This window comes from Neolamprologus brichardi, chromosome 7, assembly GCF_056152115.1.
Source record: "Neolamprologus brichardi isolate AB-2024 chromosome 7, ASM5615211v1, whole genome shotgun sequence".
Classification (NCBI taxonomy): domain Eukaryota; kingdom Metazoa; phylum Chordata; class Actinopteri; order Cichliformes; family Cichlidae; genus Neolamprologus; species Neolamprologus brichardi.
In genome coordinates, this window is record NC_142110.1 from 69,063,457 (window position 1) to 69,082,098 (window position 18,642).

At 44.5% G+C, this 18,642-nt stretch overlaps 1 protein-coding gene across 1 annotated transcript; it reads left to right on the plus strand.

Moving 5' to 3' along the window:
* Nucleotides 1-486: 486 nt before the first annotated feature.
* Nucleotides 487-18,582, plus strand: nox5 (NADPH oxidase, EF-hand calcium binding domain 5). The gene is made up of 17 exons (XM_087844585.1): nt 487-605; nt 2,766-2,908; nt 2,988-3,138; nt 3,371-3,581; nt 7,130-7,367; nt 8,111-8,264; nt 8,357-8,529; nt 8,604-8,786; nt 8,867-8,999; nt 10,130-10,272; nt 10,352-10,528; nt 10,885-10,929; nt 12,007-12,131; nt 12,557-12,641; nt 12,723-12,822; nt 16,962-17,128; nt 17,738-18,582. The coding sequence occupies exons 2-17, from the start codon at nt 2,789-2,791 to the stop codon at nt 17,867-17,869; spliced, it is 2,337 nt and encodes a 778-aa protein (XP_087700711.1). The 5' UTR covers nt 487-605; nt 2,766-2,788; the 3' UTR covers nt 17,870-18,582.
* The last annotated feature ends 60 nt before the right edge of the window (nt 18,583-18,642 follow it).

Here is an 18,642-nt window from a genome sequence, read left to right on the forward strand (position 1 = left end):
TGGAACAGGATGTGCTTAAGTTTAGTTAGATAACAGGCTGTGAGTGTGATTTAGAAGCACAGGAAATGATTCAGGAAAGTCCGGGTGTGTAACTGTAGAGTAAGGACGTTACTGAGAGTGGGGGTCTGCCTGTCATGAATGCCTCAGCTAATTAAACAGGAAGCCACAGTTACAAGCCTGGGGAGGACAACCCCCCCACACTGAACAATAGAATTAGTGGAAAACTACTGAAGAGGGGTGACACAGGGCAGCCCCCCCCCAGAAAGATCCTCACTTGATGCTTGCTGTGACTGCATATAGTGGGATCTCCCAGCTTCAGCTTCATGCGACTCTTCTCCAGCTGGAAATCAAAAGGTGAGGTCGAGACGTGAACCTCAGCAGTATCAGGAATAACAAACTTAATAACAAAAGTCTAGTTAAACCATGTGACAAACCCGGACTCACCTGTGGGGTTAAACGTGTTTCTGCTCTGCTCCATGTTGTTTTTGTGAGGGCTGTGGGACGTCAGCTCCAGCTGACACGAGGAGGAGGAGGAGGTGAGGAGGGAGCTCAGAGGAGACGGAGAGCAGCTGAGGACGGAGGGAGACTCGGCGCAGCAGGTAAATGTGAGTCTGACTTTAATTTGTGAAACTAATATTTTAAGGATTTTCAGGAGAAGGTGGATTTCAGAGACTTCATGGCTCAGTGAGAGTTTCAGGTTTAAACTAAAACCTCAGTTATCAGGAACCTGTGATCATATTTTGAATTTTATTTTGAAGGCAGATTTAAAATGTTTTCGATGATTAGTCTGACCTCCATACGGCAGCTCACACTGAGAGCTGTCGCTGCTGTATGGAGGTCAAATAATGCCCGAATAACTACAGAAAAGCAGAAGGATGGAGCCTGTACGGACGTGTGGACATTCCTGCTGCTCTCTGATTGGCTGAACTGACCTCGGGAGGTCAGGTGTGAGGCGCAGCCGTGACTCTACGGTCAGAAGCTTTATTTTAAAAAACAGCTGAAATTATTCAGGCTGGGACTCTGAGGGACTTTCAGGTTTGATTGTGGCGATGCTTCGTCGCCTCACGTGTATTATTTGTTGTCTCTGCATCCGACGTCTCCATGACGACGGCATCGCTGCAGATTGTCCCCGTGAGGGAAACCAGCAGGACGTCCACGAGTCCAGCTGCTCGTGAAGGCTGACGGTTCAAATTCCACTCAGATCCCAGCGGAGACTCTGCGATCACAAACCTTCAAGAACTTTACAAACGTGAGAAGCTCAAGTTTGATTTAACAGAACGGGAACGCCATCGTTACCGCCACGGGGAGGAAAAGACTTCAAATACAGCTGCATTAGAGGCTTCGACACAACCTCAACTGGAAGATGATGCTCATCTCTAAATGTAGGAGACCTTTCACCTACTGTCACCTGCTCTGAGCACACACCTGTCCCACCTGCTGAGAAGAGCCTGGATGTTTCCCAGAATGCATTTCAGGCCTCAGACTGAGACTCCTGCTGTTTTTAACACAGTTTAAATGATCTCCCTGGAAAAGTGATTACACAGAACCAAATCTGGACTCGATCACCACCAACCAATCAAATCTCTGCATGACATCTGCAACCAAACACACCGGCTCTGCAGAAAGACGGAAAATTAGAATCATGTGATCGTCATCATCACTTTTACCGTTGGTTACACGTTGGTTTGCATTCTCCAATCGTCGCTCCTCTTATGAAGGTCGATGCAGTCTGATGATTTATTAGACAGCTGCTCCACAAGAGCTTTTCCTTTTATTTGCCTCGCTGAGTGTCAGGAGCGCCGGCCTCAGTGATTCCTCGTGTAGTGCAGTAATAACCTGTTTTGTACATGGCGGAGGGAGCCCCTCAGCCTCTGAAGGACACACAGCCGTGCTGTTGCTGCAGTAACAAGAAATGGTGCAAAGAATAAAGATTAAAGGCCAGACGATATCCAAACACCCGTCATTTCAGCCCGAGCCTTCTTTACAATAATGACGCTGATTTAGACAGAGTCACACAGATTGCACATTTGTCAGGCCGGTGTGCACATTTCATTAATCTAATCCTAGTTTTGCATATGCACAGAGTCGTTTGTGAAACTCTGAACTGGTTCTCGTTCTCTTTGAATTTCTGCACGACCTGGTTTCATCTTAAATTCGTTAACACTGTTGACCCTGAAGAGATGTCCCCGCGCCTCGACAAGAACAATAAGGACCAGGACGAGTTTCACCCTTTAAAATATGATAAGAAGAATTTCTGACCAAGTCTATGATGAGACAACCTGAGTAATAATATGATAATAAAACACGTAAAAGGAGATTCAAATGGGACCCATCAATCCCAGAGGGACTCAGATTCATTCAATTCAGTTTTATTTATAAAAATCACAACAACAGTCGCCTCAAGGAGCTTTATAATGTAAGGTAGATCCTACAATAATACAGAGAAACCCAACAATCATATGACCCCCTATCAGCAAGCACTTTGGCGACAGTGGGAAGGAAAAACTCCCTTTTAACAGGAAGAAACCTCCAGCAGAACCAGGCTCAGGGAGGGGCGGGGCCATCTGCTGTGATTGGTTGGGGTGAGAGAAGGAAGACAGGATAAAGACATGCTGTGGAAGAGAGACAGAGGTTAATAACAGATATGATTCAGTGCAGAGAGGTCTGTTAATACATATCCGCTCTGGTGGAAGAAGAGTAATTAGGATTACAGGCAGATCAAAACAAAAAGCTAGGTTTGATGCTTGCTGGCTTGTCCCCTCCAGCTGCAGCAGCAAAGCTGGTCACCATGAGTCTGGACGAAGACGCCCGCTGGCTGGAGTGGGTGACCAAACAGTTTGAGACCATTGCCGGAGAGGACAAAGAGATTGACCTGGAGGAGTTCAAAACAGCTCTCAAGGTCAAAGAGGTGAGAATGGACGGGCAAGCAGTTTAGAAAAAACACCTGAAATGGGCCTCAATAACTCGTGTCCTCTAATTGTTCGCAGTCTTTCTTTGCTGAGCGTTTCTTCGCATTGTTCGACTCAGACGGCAGCGGCTCCATCAGCCTGGACGAACTGCTCAAAGCTCTGGACCTCCTGATCCACGGCAACGAGACCGACAAGCTCCGCTTCCTGTTCCAGGTCTACGACGTGGACGGTCAGCATTCGCTCATGCATCAGCATTTACAACATTTACAACAAGAGTTATTTTCAAATGTTTCAGTCTGTCTAACAGTTGTAGATAAGAGATAACTGACGTCCTGAAGCAAGTAGAGGTCAGTTATCAGTTTTATAACTCTGTAAAAGGCTGATGGGGTATCGTCGTCAGCCCGCCGGGCGACGGGGCAGGGGGCAAGTTTCACTTAATCGTTTTTGCTTTCTGTTGACAGGCAGCGGTTCAATAGATCCAGACGAGCTGAAAACGGTTCTGAAGTCATGTTTGCGTGAGAGCGCCATCTCACTGCCGGAGGAGAAGCTGGATGACCTCACACTGGCTCTGTTTGAGTCCGCCGATAAGGACAACAGCGGCTCCATCACCTTTGAGGAGCTCAAAGCTGAACTGGAGACGTTCCCCGAGGTGATGGAGAACCTCACCATCAGGTCAGTACTGATGTCTGTTTATACACCTGTAAACCTGCAGACCTGTTAATACACCTGTAAACCTGCAGACCTGCTAATACACCTGTAAACCTGCAGACCTGTTAATACACCTGTAAACCTGCAGACCTGCTAATACACCTGTAAACCTGCAGACCTGTTTATACACCTGTAAACCTGCAGACCTGTTAATACACCTGTAAACCTGCAGACCTGCTAATACACCTGTAAACCTGCAGACCTGTTAATACACCTATAAACCTGCAGACCTGCTAATACACCTGTAAACCTGCAGACCTGTTTATACACCTGTAAACCTGCAGACCTGTTTATACACCTGTAAACTTGCAGACCTGCTAATACACCTGTAAACCTGCAGACCTGCTAATACACCTGTAAACCTGCAGACCTGTTTATACACCTGTAAACCTGCAGACCTGTTTATACACCTGTAAACCTGCAGACCTGTTTATACACCTGTAAACCTGCAGACCTGCTAATACACCTGTAAACCTGCAGACCTGTTTATACACCTGTAAACCTGCAGACCTGTTTATACACCTGTAAACCTGCAGACCTGCTAATACACCTGTAAACCTGCAGACCTGTTTATACACCTGTAGACCTGCAGACCTGTTTATACACCTGTAAACCTGCAGACCTGCTAATACACCTGTAAACCTGCAGACCTCCTAATACACCTGTAGACCTGAAGACCTGTTTATACACCTGTAGACCTGCAGACCTGTTAATACACCTGTAAACCTGCAGACCTGCTAATACACCTGTAAACCTGCAGACCTGCTAATACACCTGTAAACCTGCAGACCTGTTAATACACCTGTAAACCTGCAGACCTGCTCCTACACCTGTAAACCTGCAGACCTGCTCATACACCTGTAAACCTGCAGACCTGCTAATACACCTGTAAACCTGCAGACCTGTTTATACACCTGTAAACCTGCAGACCTGTTTATACACCTGTAAACCTGCAGACCTGTTTATACACCTGTAAACCTGCAGACCTGTTTATACACCTGTAAACCTGCAGACCTGCTAATACACCTGTAAACCTGCAGACCTGCTAATACACCTGTAAACCTGCAGACCTGCTAATACACCTGTAAACCTGCAGACCTGTTAATACACCTGTAAACCTGCAGACCTGCTCCTACACCTGTAAACCTGCAGACCTGCTCATACACCTGTAAACCTGCAGACCTGCTCATACACCTGTAAACCTGCAGACCTGCTAATACACCTGTAAACCTGCAGACCTGTTTATACACCTGTAAACCTGCAGACCTGTTTATACACCTGTAAACCTGCAGACCTGTTAATACACCTGTAAACCTGCAGACCTGCTCCTACACCTGTAAACCTGCAGACCTGCTCATACACCTGTAAACCTGCAGACCTGCTAATACACCTGTAAACCTGCAGACCTGTTTATACACCTGTAAACCTGCAGACCTGGTTATACACCTGTAAACCTGCAGACCTGCTCCTACACCTGTAAACCTGCAGACCTGCTCATACACCTGTAAACCTGCAGACCTGCTCATACACCTGTAAACCTGCAGACCTGCTAATACACCTGTAAACCTGCAGACCTGTTTATACACCTGTAAACCTGCAGACCTGTTAATACACCTGTAAACCTGCAGACCTGCTCCTACACCTGTAAACCTGCAGACCTGCTAATACACCTGTAAACCTGCAGACCTGCTAATACACCTGTAAACCTGCAGACCTGCTAATACACCTGTAAACCTGCAGACCTGCTAATACACCTGTAAACCTGCAGACCTGTTTATACACCTGTAAACCTGCAGACCTGCTAATACACCTGTAAACCTGCAGACCTGCTAATACACCTGTAGACCTGCAGACCTGTTTATACACCTGTAAACCTGCAGACCTGCTAATACACCTGTAAACCTGCAAACCTGCTAATACACCTGTAAACCTGCAGACCTGCTAATACACCTGTAAACCTGCAGACCTGCTAATACACCTGTAAACCTGCAGACCTGTTTATACACCTGTAAACCTGCAGACCTGTTTATACACCTGTAAACCTGCAGACCTGCTTATACACCTGTAAACCTGCAGACCTGTTTATACACCTGTAAACCTGCAGACCTGTTTATACACCTGTAAACCTGCAGACCTGCTAATACACCTGTAAACCTGCAGACCTGTTTATACACCTTTAAACCTGCAGACCTGTTTTTACACCTGTAAACCTGCAGACCTGCTAATACACCTGTAAACCTGCAGACCTGCTAATACACCTGTAAACCTGCAGACCTGTTTATACACCTGTAAACCTGCAGACCTGTTTATACACCTGTAAACCTGCAGACCTGCTTATACACCTGTAAACCTGCAGACCTGTTTATACACCTGTAAACCTGCAGACCTGTTTATACACCTGTAAACCTGCAGACCTGCTAATACACCTGTAAACCTGCAGACCTGTTTATACACCTGTAAACCTGCAGACCTGTTTATACACCTGTAAACCTGCAGACCTGCTCATACACCTGTAAACCTGCAGACCTGCTAATACACCTGTAAACCTGCAGACCTGTTTATACACCTGTAAACCTGCAGACCTGCTAATACACCTGTAAACCTGCAGACCTGCTAATACACCTGTAAACCTGCAGACCTGTTTATACACCTGTAAACCTGCAGACCTGTTTATACACCTGTAAACCTGCAGACCTGCTTATACACCTGTAAACCTGCAGACCTGCTAATACACCTGTAAACCTGCAGACCTGTTTATACACCTGTAAACCTGCAGACCTGTTTATACACCTGTAAACCTGCAGACCTGCTAATACACCTGTAAACCTGCAGACCTGTTTATACACCTGTAAACCTGCAGACCTGTTTATACACCTGTAAACCTGCAGACCTGTTTATACACCTGTAAACCTGCAGACCTGCTAATACACCTGTAAACCTGCAGACCTGCTAATACACCTGTAAACCTGCAGACCTGTTTATACACCTGTAAACCTGCAGACCTGCTTATACACCTGTAAACCTGCAGACCTGTTTATACACCTGTAAACCTGCAGACCTGTTTATACACCTGTAAACCTGCAGACCTGTTTATACACCTGTAAACCTGCAGACCTGCTAATACACCTGTAAACCTGCAGACCTGTTTATACACCTGTAAACCTGCAGACCTGTTTATACACCTGTAAACCTGCAGACCTGTTTATACACCTGTAAACCTGCAGACCTGTTTATACACCTGTAAACCTGCAGACCTGTTTATACACCTGTAAACCTGCAGACCTGCTAATACACCTGTAAACCTGCAGACCTGTTTATACACCTGTAAACCTGCAGACCTGTTTATACACCTGTAAACCTGCAGACCTGTTTATACACCTGTAAACCTGCAGACCTGTTTATACACCTGTAAACCTGCAGACCTGCTAATACACCTGTAAACCTGCAGACCTGTTTATACACCTGTAAACCTGCAGACCTGTTTATACACCTGTTCTGTTTTTCATCTTCAGCGCTGCTAACTGGCTGAAGCCTCCTGATCTGGACCAGAAGAAGCGTCAGACCCCTCGCTACCTGACCCGGGCCTACTGGCAGAACAACAGCCGGAAGCTGCTGTTCCTGGCTGTGTACTCCCTCCTTAATCTGCTGCTGTTCATCGTCGCCATGTTGCGCCACAGCTACGGCGGGCCTTGGTTCATGGTGGCCAAAGGCTGCGGCCAGTGCCTCAACTTTAACTGCACCTTCGTCATGGTATGACACAAACTGCATCCGTACCTGTCTGTGCCTCTTTCCCTCCATCGTGGTGCCGGTGCAAGAAGTGGCTTCCTGTGGAGAGCCGGTTCTCCCACAGTGCCTTTTCGGCTTCAGCCAGCATTTCCATTAGCATCATGTTCCATCCACACTATGGTGGACATGAGATGTGGGCTGCATAAGTGCAACATCTAAAAGGCCGTCTTTGCTGCATTAACCCCTGACATAGCCACCATCGGGTCCAATCTGGACCAGTTGGAAGCAGTGAAACCAGTTCTAATGCCAGCACCACATGGCGCCACATTACACTCATGAAAAGGTTTTTAAATTTGATGCACTATCACAGCAGATCATACCTAAACCCATCAGAGCTGTATCAGAGGAGAACTAAACTGATTGTGGATATAAAACAGTAATTTTACGCTGACTGATGTTTTCTGTCTACACAAAAAAAGCAACAAAAGCAGTAAAAAGTAACAAACGTGCAGCTGCTCCTGTTTATGTGGGTGCTGTCTGCACCAACCACAGTATTTATCACAGTCATTAAACTCAGCAGAATGAAGCCACCAGTTAACCCAGCTAAACCTGTGAGGCAATAATCATTGCACCACAGCTGAGTACTTTCACACAAAGGAATCAGCAGAGAGGGGGCTGTGCTGTGTCTTAGTGTCCAGCAGAGGGCAGCACAGACCTGCTGCTGCCACGTTTCCTTCTTTATTTATCTTTGGCGTCTTCGTTTCCAGGTGCTGATGCTGCGGCGCTGTTTGACCTGGCTCAGGGCCACGTGGGTGGTGAGGGTGTTTCCTCTGGATCAGAACATCCTGCTGCACCAGATTGTGGGCTACGCCATCCTCGGATTCACGCTGGTGCACACCACTGCACACGCCTTTAACTTCGGTATAAGCACACACCCACAAGCACACAGGTGTATACAGGTGTACACAGGTGTAAACAGGTGTAGACTGGCGTCCCGGTGCTGTGTGTCTCAGTCCAGATGACGGCGAGCGGCGAGTACAGCCTGTGGGAGTACCTGCTGACCACCCGCCCTGGGATTGGCTGGGTGAAGGGGACAGCCTCGCTGACCGGAGTCGTCCTGCAGGTGCTGATCTGCCTCATGGTGCTCTGCTCCAGCACGTTCGTGCGCCGCAGCGGACACTTCGAGGTAACAGACACGGTTTTCTCTGCGTGCGTGGTCTGCTTCCTGCCGCGAGATGCTGACCGCCGTTTCCTCCGCAGGTGTTTTACTGGTCTCACCTGTCCTACGTGTGGGTTTGGATCCTGCTGATCATTCACTGTGCAAACTTCTGGAAGTGGTTCGTGGTTCCAGGTCTGCTGTTCGTGCTGGAGAAGATCGTGGGGATCGCCGTGTCCCATATGGGCGGCCTCTACATCGTGGAGGTCAACCTGCTGCCTTCCAAGGTGCCGAACACAAAGCGAGCCCGGCGCCCCGATCGGAGCCCGAGGTCCACCGATGTCTGATGGTGATTTTTGTCTGTCAGGTGACTCATCTGGTGATCAAGCGTCCCCAGTTCTTCCAGTTCAAACCTGGAGATTATGTCTTCATCAACATCCCAGTGATCGCCAAATATGAGTGGCACCCGTTCACCATCAGCAGCGCTCCCGAGCAGTCAGGTACACCTCACACTCTCAACACTGAAACAATGAGCTGAGAGAGCAGGTGTAACTGTGGATGGCAGAACCTTCAGCTCAGAACGTTGGTTTGTGTTTATCGATCCTCTGATGAGATTTCAGGTAAAAGCTTTGGTCTCCTTTTCGTTTCTCTGTAGCGTGGTTTTTAACCCTTTAACCCTTTAAAGCCGGTCAGAGCAGCACGCTCTGTTTTGCGTAACTATTTTTAAATCCCGGTAGCTCTGCAACCACGTGAGCTAGCGCAATCATTTTTTTTGCATATGAAACCGGAGGAGTTGTACTTACATCTTATGCCATCAGCTTGTCCTCGGTCACAGTTTCCTTCCACATATAGCTTTGCAAAAACTGCATAAAAAGCACTTGCAGCAACAAAAACATAATATTCCAGAAACACGCTTTGCTGATCCGATCAGCTGTTTGTAAGACTTCCTACGTCCATCAGTGTGAACTATCGCATGTCCGCCATGACCTGCCCAAAACCGGAAGTGACGTAATTTTGCGGAAATGACGTTTTTTACTATAAGGGCCTCATGAGCCTATACTGGTGTTTTTAAAAGTTATGTTTGACTTTATGACTTTCTGTGTGGTTTCTGGGATGCTTAGGACTCATATTGCACTGCTGGAAATAGTTTATTTTGATGCATATGCTGCTTTTTTGCAAATTTGCATTATAATATTTATTTTCGTTTTTCCTGCAGTGTATAAAAATTGGTGTATTTCAAAAATAAAACTATGAAGACACTCAAAATAAATTTCCTGTGGTGGGAAACTATTTTGTGCAACTTTTTTGTATTTACAGTTTTGAGGGATAAGCCTCTTAAATTTCTCTAACTAGAAATATATGTTAAAAAAACAAAAACGGTTTTACATTTTTTTGTAGTTTATTGCACTTTCTTGCAATTTATGTAATTACTATGCACTTAATGCAGACATATTATTAAAATTTGGGCTATAATGGTTGTATTGATGTATAGCAACTTGAAATGCTCCCAAAAATGGCTCCACACCATGTAAACATATAATATAAGCTCTGACAGACTTGGTTCTATGGTAGGTCTTAAAGGGTTAACCGTCTAATGAAACTGGTGTAAGTTCTGTGTCTCGTTCTGCAGATACTCTGTGGTTGCACATCCGCTCAATGGGCCAGTGGACCAACCGTCTGTATGATTACTTCAGAGAGCTGGAGAGCGAGGCTCCGGGTCCCAACAGACTCGCCACCAGCCTGCGGAAGCGCCGGCAGCTGCCGAGAGCTCAGGTTAGACTCTGACACACCTGCGCTCGCTGCGTCTCCGCCTGCTTCCTGTGCGTGACATCTCCAATGTGGTTTCCTGTAGGACGACCTGTTCAGCTCTGCCGACGGTAACGGAGCCGTGGCGTCTAATGAGGACGGCGCCATCGAGCTGACGATGTACCGACAGAGCGGCTCGCCGTCGGGCGAGGCCTCCGAGTCCGGAGCTCAGGGACTCATGCAACCTTTTCCAGACGGTCTGGGATCAGCAGAGCGAGGAGAGGTCAGCCTTTAACAAATATGAACCTACTGCACTGAGAAGAACGAGTCGTGAGACGCCTTTGGTGCTTCAGAGGTGTTAAATAACGATCGCTATGAAGGGCCAGACATGTAGGGTTTATCTACATGCTTCAATAAATACAAATATCCTCGATCATATTGTTGGAAATCTCTTTTATCAGTTCCAGAAAATATGCAGTTAAATAACACCTGCATCTGCAAGCCACTTTGCCCCCCCTCCTTACTGAAATATATTTGAACCAGTAAACTTACAGAAATCTGACGACTCCTTCAGTGTGTGTTTGGTTTACTGACAAAGAGTTTCAGTTCATGTGTTTCTGGTTTTCTTTTAAACTGCAGATTTCTGCCCAGCTGACTGAGAACCACAGATTCTGCAACATCAAGGTGAGGAGCTCAGAGCACGAGTCAGTTTTTATATGATTGTGTATAAGTTACAGTGAGGAGAGCTCTGCAGGAGTGTTGAACCAGCACAGAATTATTATCATTATTTTATCAGCCTTTGCACACAGTAGCAGGTTTTCCCCTGAAAGTCTAAAAAGCCCAAAATTTGGAGGTTGGGTGGAGGAACATGTTATTAAGATGGGCTTAAACTCCCTGACAGTTGTTCAGGCAGTTTCGGCTCCTTTTAGGGCAGCAAGAGATTCAGATTGAAGATTCAGATTCTTCGGTTTATGTGTGAAAAACTTGGTTTGGGTTTACATCAGGGGTGGGCAATCTCAGTCCCCGAGGGCCGGCGTCCTGCAGGTTTTAGATGTGTCCTCGAACCAACACAGCTGGTTTAAATGGCTAAATTATCTCCTCAACATGTCCTGAAGTTCTCCAGAGGCCTGTTAATGAGCTAATCATGTGATTGACCCAAGGTGAGATCTAAAAGCTGCAGGACACCTCGTGGACTGAGATTGCCCACCCCTGGTTTACACTGACAGCTTTGATTTTGCAACGTTTTTCTCTATGATGTGAAATTTTCTTCCTGTTAAAATAATTTAATATATTAATATATTAATGTTTTTTCAATATATATTGAAAAAACATTTTTTTATTTGTATTTCTGATTTTTTTGTGAAGCACTTTTTGATTTTTATCTGTGAAATGTGCTATAAAAATACATTTTACTTACTATATGCACACAAAAATGATTTTTCCATGTTTTTGCAGTGAGACCTGGCAGATCCATAATATTGCCTTTGCTTCGTTCTCAGCACTGTTTCTATCATCTGTGTTTCTTTGAGTTTGTGTAAAAACGGACTCTGCTGGGAACATAGAGCTCAAAGAGAGCAAACCGAGTCATTGTGCTGTTTCTGAAAACAGCTTTAGCCGAAACTACACAGGACCGAGAGTAGAACCCCGAGGAACGCCTCAGACACTCGGTGAAACTGTTAACCTTCAGCTGACGCAGGCGTAGTTTGTCAGGAATCACTCGTTTCAGACGCAGCTTCTTGTTGAATGTCTGCCATGTGACAGTGTTACGTAGACGGGCCGTACGGGACTCCGACGCGGCAGATCTTTGCCTCCGAACACGCCGTTCTGATCGGGGCAGGAATCGGCATCACACCCTTCGCCTCCATCCTGCAAAGCATCATGTACCGGTAAGACGCCCACAGACCTGTGCTCCACCCCTCAGCCCCTCCATCAGCCCAGCTGTTCAGTTCAAGTCATGTGTAAACTGCAGGTTTATAATCAGCTGTAATCTGTCGACATGCTGGACGTTTATTCAGGATCTGTCCTCGCTGCTCTGCTGTGATAATCAATGAGAATAAGCTGCGGCTCCACTGATGTTCAGCTTTGCCAGAAAATTAGACTCATGTGATACTGGATCATTTTCAACAATAAATAAAACAAAAGCAAATATTTTAATTTCATTTTGTTTAATTGTTCTTTTTTTTTTTACTTTTAGGACTTTTAGACGAGTTATAATTAAGTCTCTCGTGTTCAGTCTCCCTCTCCACCGTTTGTTTTTGCAGTGAGTAAAATCATGAATATAAAACTGACTCCAGGTGTTTCTGTGGCTCAGGTACCGCATGAGGAAGCAGAACTGTCCCAGCTGTAAATACTCGTGGTGCGAGAACATCAAAGACAGCGAGATGAAGCTGCGCAAAGTAAGAAAAGTGCATCCCAACAACAGCTCACTGTACTGCAATGAAGCACACGTGGACACCAGGATGTTCTTCACCCTGCAGGTTGACTTCATCTGGATCAACAGAGACCAGAAGTCCTTCGAGTGGTTTGTGAGTTTGCTCACCAAACTGGAGATGGACCAGGCCGACGAGGAGCCGGAAGGTGAGAGAGATGCTTCACATTAGAGAGGGAAAGAGGACTGAAAAGAAGTGCCTTGAGGCGACATTTGTTGTGATTTGGCGCTATATAAATAAAATTGAATTGAATTGAAGTGATGCAGAGGGAGAATCGGGGATCTGAACAAAGTAAGAGTGAAACCTTGAGGATGTCTGCAGGTCTGCAGCTTTCAGTGCGGCTCAGTTAGAGTACAGGAAGTCAGGCTGGTTCCCGGGTGGTGGCGGCTTTTGTCTGGGCTGACTGCGGTTCAGAACTTCCATGGATGGAATATTTAAGTGAAATACAATCAGAGCTTTCTTTAATCCGGGTTCAGTTTCCATCTCTACGTTGTTTCCCTGTGTGGATGAAGAACAACTGTTTTTCCTCGAGCACATGAAATCTGAATAAAACCAAACAGATTTATAGACCCAAGTGTTTTTCACACAACTAATTATTACATGGAGATGTTTAATAAATGTGGCCATGGCTACAATAACGTGTAGACAGACCAACATACATTTAAAGGTTCGTCTTGCATTGCATGAAGCAAACTCCCCAAAATATTACAACAAGCCCTCCCAACAAAGTTATCAGACTTCTGAAAAGGTTTCTGTGGTCTGCAGGTGATTATTGACGTGGCACTGAGGTCACTTCCTTCCAGCTGTCTGAATGCTGAGGTTCAGGATATGTCTCCGCTGGCTTTGGAAGGGACAGCTTAAGTTTAGCTCATCTTCTGGGTCTGAAAAGCAAAGCTGAGGTTAAACCTTCATTTTTTCTGTTTCCCAGCAGGGGGCGACACCCCTGACTGCATAAAGAACTAATAATAATAATTAGGGATGCAACGATACCAATTTTTTCAAACCGATACGATACCGATACTTGGATCTGAGTACTTGCTGATACAGAGTACAAAAACTATACTTCTACCACACACACACACACACACACACACACACACACACAAATACAATTAATTGGAAGACAGGTTTTATTATATTCCCCGTCGATAATAAATAATATCTTAATAAAAATGACCACAAAAAAATTTCAAGTAAAAAACACTTCTGTTAAATTATTGCAGAGTCTCCACATTGTAATTTTACAAAATATCACTGAACTATTGGCACTGTCTCGAGCTTTCAGAATAATAAATAAACACTTCTGTTTGGAATAAAATAAATACAAATTAGATTTGAGAATAAAATAAACTTTTAAATTATTGCAGAGTGTCCATATTGTAAACAAACAAACAAAATAATTATTATTAAATAAATAATAAATAAAATAATAATTGCCCCCCTAGTGGCCAATCTAAAAAACTACAACAGAAATGACAAGCCACCCTCTGATTAATGAAATAAGTTGGTATCGGTTAACTTTTACGAGTATGAGTACACACACATTTTACAGTATCGGCCCCGATACCCGATACCAGTATCGGTATCGGTGCATCCCTAGTAATAATAATAATAATACATTTTATTTGAGGGCGCCTTTCAGAAACCCAAGGTCACCTTACAAAGAACAACATTAATAAAAGGAACAGTTGTCATAAAATACATCAAATAAGTTAAAATTACAAAACAGAGCGTGACAACAGATAAAATCAGCATTAAAGTGAATAAACCAGTTTAAACAGATGTGTTTTGAGCTGTGACTTAAATACGGAGAGGGAGTCAATATGTCTTAGTGCAGGAGGAAGAGACTCCGAGGAGCAGAGCGACTGAAAGCTCTGCTCCCCACAGTGATGAGACGTGTGAGGATGAAGATGATGATCTGAGAGGGGAGGAGCAGGTCACACAAATATGAAGGAGCAGATTTATGGACACACTTGTATGTAAGAAGTAAGATTTTAAAGTTTATCCTGGTTTCTATGGGCAACCAGTGAAGCTGCTGAAGAACTGTTGTAATATGAGCTCTTGACAGAGCAGAGTTATGACCCGAGCTGCAGAGTTTTGGAGAAGTTGGAGTTTATGAAGGGACTTTTTAGGGAGACCAAATAGGAGGGAATTACAGTAATCAATACGGGACGTAATAAGACTACGGACAAGGACGGCAGCACCATGGGGAGGAAGGAAGGGGCGTAGTCGGTTAATATTACGTAAGTGGAAGTAAGCAGACCGGGTTATGTAATTAATGTGAGACTGGAATGAGAGAGTATTATCAAGTATGACACCCAAACTCTTAACCTGAGGGGAGGGAAGGGTGGGAGAACGTTCAATGTTAATGGAAAAACTGTGGGATTTGGTTAAGATAGATGGTGTGCCAACAAGTAAAACTTCAGTTTTATTACTGTTGAGTTTGAGGAAATTGGAGGAGAACCAGGATCTAATCTCAATAAGACAGTTTGAGAGGGAGGAAGGTGGGAGGGATGAATTGGGTTTAGAAGAAAGGTAGAGCTGGGTGTCATCGGCATAACAGTGAAAGTTTATATTATATTTTCAGAATATATAACCAAGAGGAAGCATATAAATAATGAATAAAAGAGGCCCCAATACTGAACCCTGGGGCACACCAGCAGAAACAGGATAGAGAGTTGAAGAATGGGATTTAAGTTGGATAAACTGAGTGCGGTCTGAGAGATAGGAGGTAAACCAGGCAAGGGGGGTGTGACTAATACCAATGGAAGGTATCCATGGTATCAAACGCCGCACTAAGATCAAGAAGGATGAGGATGGATAGGAGACCAGAATCAGCTGCCATCAGAAGGTCATTGGTAATCCTTAACAGAGCAGTTTCTGTGCTATGATTGGGGCGGAAACCAGATTGAAATTGTTCATAGAGATTATGGTCATTGAGGTGTAAGTGAAGCTGAGAGGCGACAGCTTTTTCAAGAATTTTTGAAATAAAGGGGAGATTTGATATAGGGCGAAGATTATCAGAGTTATTGGGGTCTGCACCAGGCTTTTTGAGAGTTGGGATAACAGAAGCCTTTTTCAGTGCTTCAGGAACGATTCCAGTGTTCAGGGAGGAACGAATAATACTGGTTATGAGAGGTGCTAACGAGGGAAGACAGGCTTTAACTAACACAGTGGGGAGAGGGTCACGGTGACAGGTGGATGACTTAGATTTTATAATGAGATTAGATACATCAGTTATGGAGGGAAGAGTAAAGCTTGAAAATAACTGACAGGAAGACAGTGGGGGAAACAGGAAGTCTACTTCAGAGTCAGGAGCTCCTACAGAGTTAAGTTGACGGTGAATGTCTGAGATTTTAGAAGTGAAAAAAGAGATAAGAGAGTTGCAGAAATCAACAGAATACATGTGGGAGGGGAATGTGTCTGGAGGTTTTGTAATTTTACTGAACAATGAATAGAGGGACCTGAAGTTACCTTCATTAGAACTAATTAAACCAGAGTAGTAAGCAGATTTGAGGCAATGCAGTCCTTACAGAACAAAACATGATCGTTGTGCATTTCTTTATGTACAGTAAGTCCGGTTTTCTTGAATAGACGTCGAGTTGGCGTCCTTTAGCTTTAAGGTGACGCAGGTCGGAGGTAAACCATGGAGCTGAACGGGAAAATGAGACAGTTCGATGTTTAAGGGGAGCAAATATGTTAAGAAGGCTATGTAGGTTGACATTATAATGAGAAACGAGTTCATGAGGGGTTGAGGAGCTGTGGATAGATGGAAGGTCATGGACGGCAGATGAAAAAACAGCTGGGTTGATATTACTAATTTTTCTAAAGGTGATATTACGAGAGATACAGGTTTTGGAAGCGGTTATGTTTGCATCAAAAGAAATAAACATATGATCAGACTGGGGAAACAATGTGGCTTTACAATGGGTGGGGGTAATGCCAGAACAACAGACCAAATCCAGGATCATCAGCAACTGAACAAAAATTATAATGAAAATAGTAATAATAATAACCGGTGAGCAGCGGCAGCCAAGCGCGCCAACGTTCACTCGACCGGAAGTCCAATATCTCCTGTGAATATTGATCGTATAGACGTCTGTGAGGAAAATCTTCATCTCTGAGCTCAGTAAACACTTTCCTGATGAGTTTATGGTCTCAGTCGCTGGTTTCAGGTCTTAAGAAATAAAACGAGTTCATTTTGGAAATGATGATGTCATTAGAGACACAAAGCAGCAGATTCGGGACAAGCTGTGCGCTCGTTAACACAAAGCTGATGTTTGTTAGGACGCTTCCTGGAGATGCACATGTACATGACGTCGGCGCTCAGCAAGAACGACATGAAGGCCATCGGCCTGCAGATGGCGCTCGACCTTCTGGCCAAGAAGGAGAAGAGAGACTCGATCACTGGACTGAGGACCAGAACCCAGCCGGGCCGACCCGAGTGGGGGAAGGTGAGGCGTTGCGTTGGTTTAACTTGGTCTTCTTCTTTTCTGTTATTGGTATTTTTCAAGGAGAGTTTGGGACCCTTCCTGAATAGTTTTGGAAGGTTTTGGTAGAGTGTCCTCTTTGGGTGACATGAGATCCTGGACCTGATAAAGTAACGTTGGGCTAAATCAGACAGGCTCAACACGGCGAAAATGTTTTGGCTTTAAATAAAGGCTACAAACAGGAAACAGCGTCCATGGACATCTGCTTCTCGGGGGGACATTCGCACCAGACTCTGTCAGGAGTCACCACACATGAGTTCATCACAAATTCGGAAAGTTCTCCTTAAAATTAAAAGACTGAAAAATTTAGCAATGAAGGGGTCTTTAATTTTTGAAGCATCATTTGATGTTTGCTATCTCTGAGGTTTCAGGCTGCCATGGATGGCCATTTAAAACATTTAAGGTCCTGGATGTTAGTTCCTAAGGAAACTACTTCTTCTGGAGTTTATTTTATTGAAGCAGAGGGGAGACCGAGACATGATGGTTCTCCAATAGTGGTTTAGTTTTATCAATCGAGGAGCGTCAGTGTGTTTTGCAGTATCAGCTCCTAATAAAATACTCTGTGTGTTTCAGGTGTTTCAGAAGGTGTCTGAGGAGAACAAAGGGAAGGTACATGTGTTTTACTGCGGCGCTCCCGCTCTGGCCAAAGTCATCAAAGCTCAGTGTGAACACTTCGGCTTCAACTTCTACAAGGAGAACTTCTGAGGAGGTCATGGGCCGTCAGCACACACCTGCAGCTGTGTGTGTGTGCGTGTATCGCTGATGTGGTGGAGACATTAATCATTTTATGTGTTCACATTTTGTTGGACCCGCCTCCTTTTTGGGGTGTGACGTACAGAGTATGGGGCTTGGTTGAAAGTGACCTATCGTGAGAGCAGCTTCGCATGATTTACAGCTCAAAATAATCCTTCTTTATCTGAAACTGGCCCTGGGAACTTCCTTTCAAAGTGGAATAAAGACAATTTGTGTTGTATTTGTATTTGTTGTAACTTCTGCTGCCCTCTTGGGGAAAAAAAGAGACCTGGTCTCTCAGTGAGACTTTTCCCTGCACAGGTTAGAGAAATATCCCAGTAATGTTTATGGACCTTATGGGTTTGTATGGAAGCTTGTTTCTACTACTGGAAAAAGAAAGTGCCACCCACGAGTAAACAAAGTTAACAAAAAAAATGCTATTTTTAAAAACTTTTCTCTGAGTGATTCTTATGAAAAGTTTGACTTCTTAATTTGAAATGTTAGGATACTAAACCTAAATTTGGACTTTTTCACAAAAATACTTGTGTATGGCACATCTTTATTTAATAATAAAATCTAATCTTCTTTGTTATTTTACTTATTTTCGATTTTAATAATTACTGTGTCTGATCCATCTGTGGCAGGTTATCGTGTTAATGATGTTTATGTGTATGAACTGTCCAAATAAAAACAAATAAATAAACATTTCTGATCTCTTTAATAAAAGCAACTGTTTCCAGGCTTTC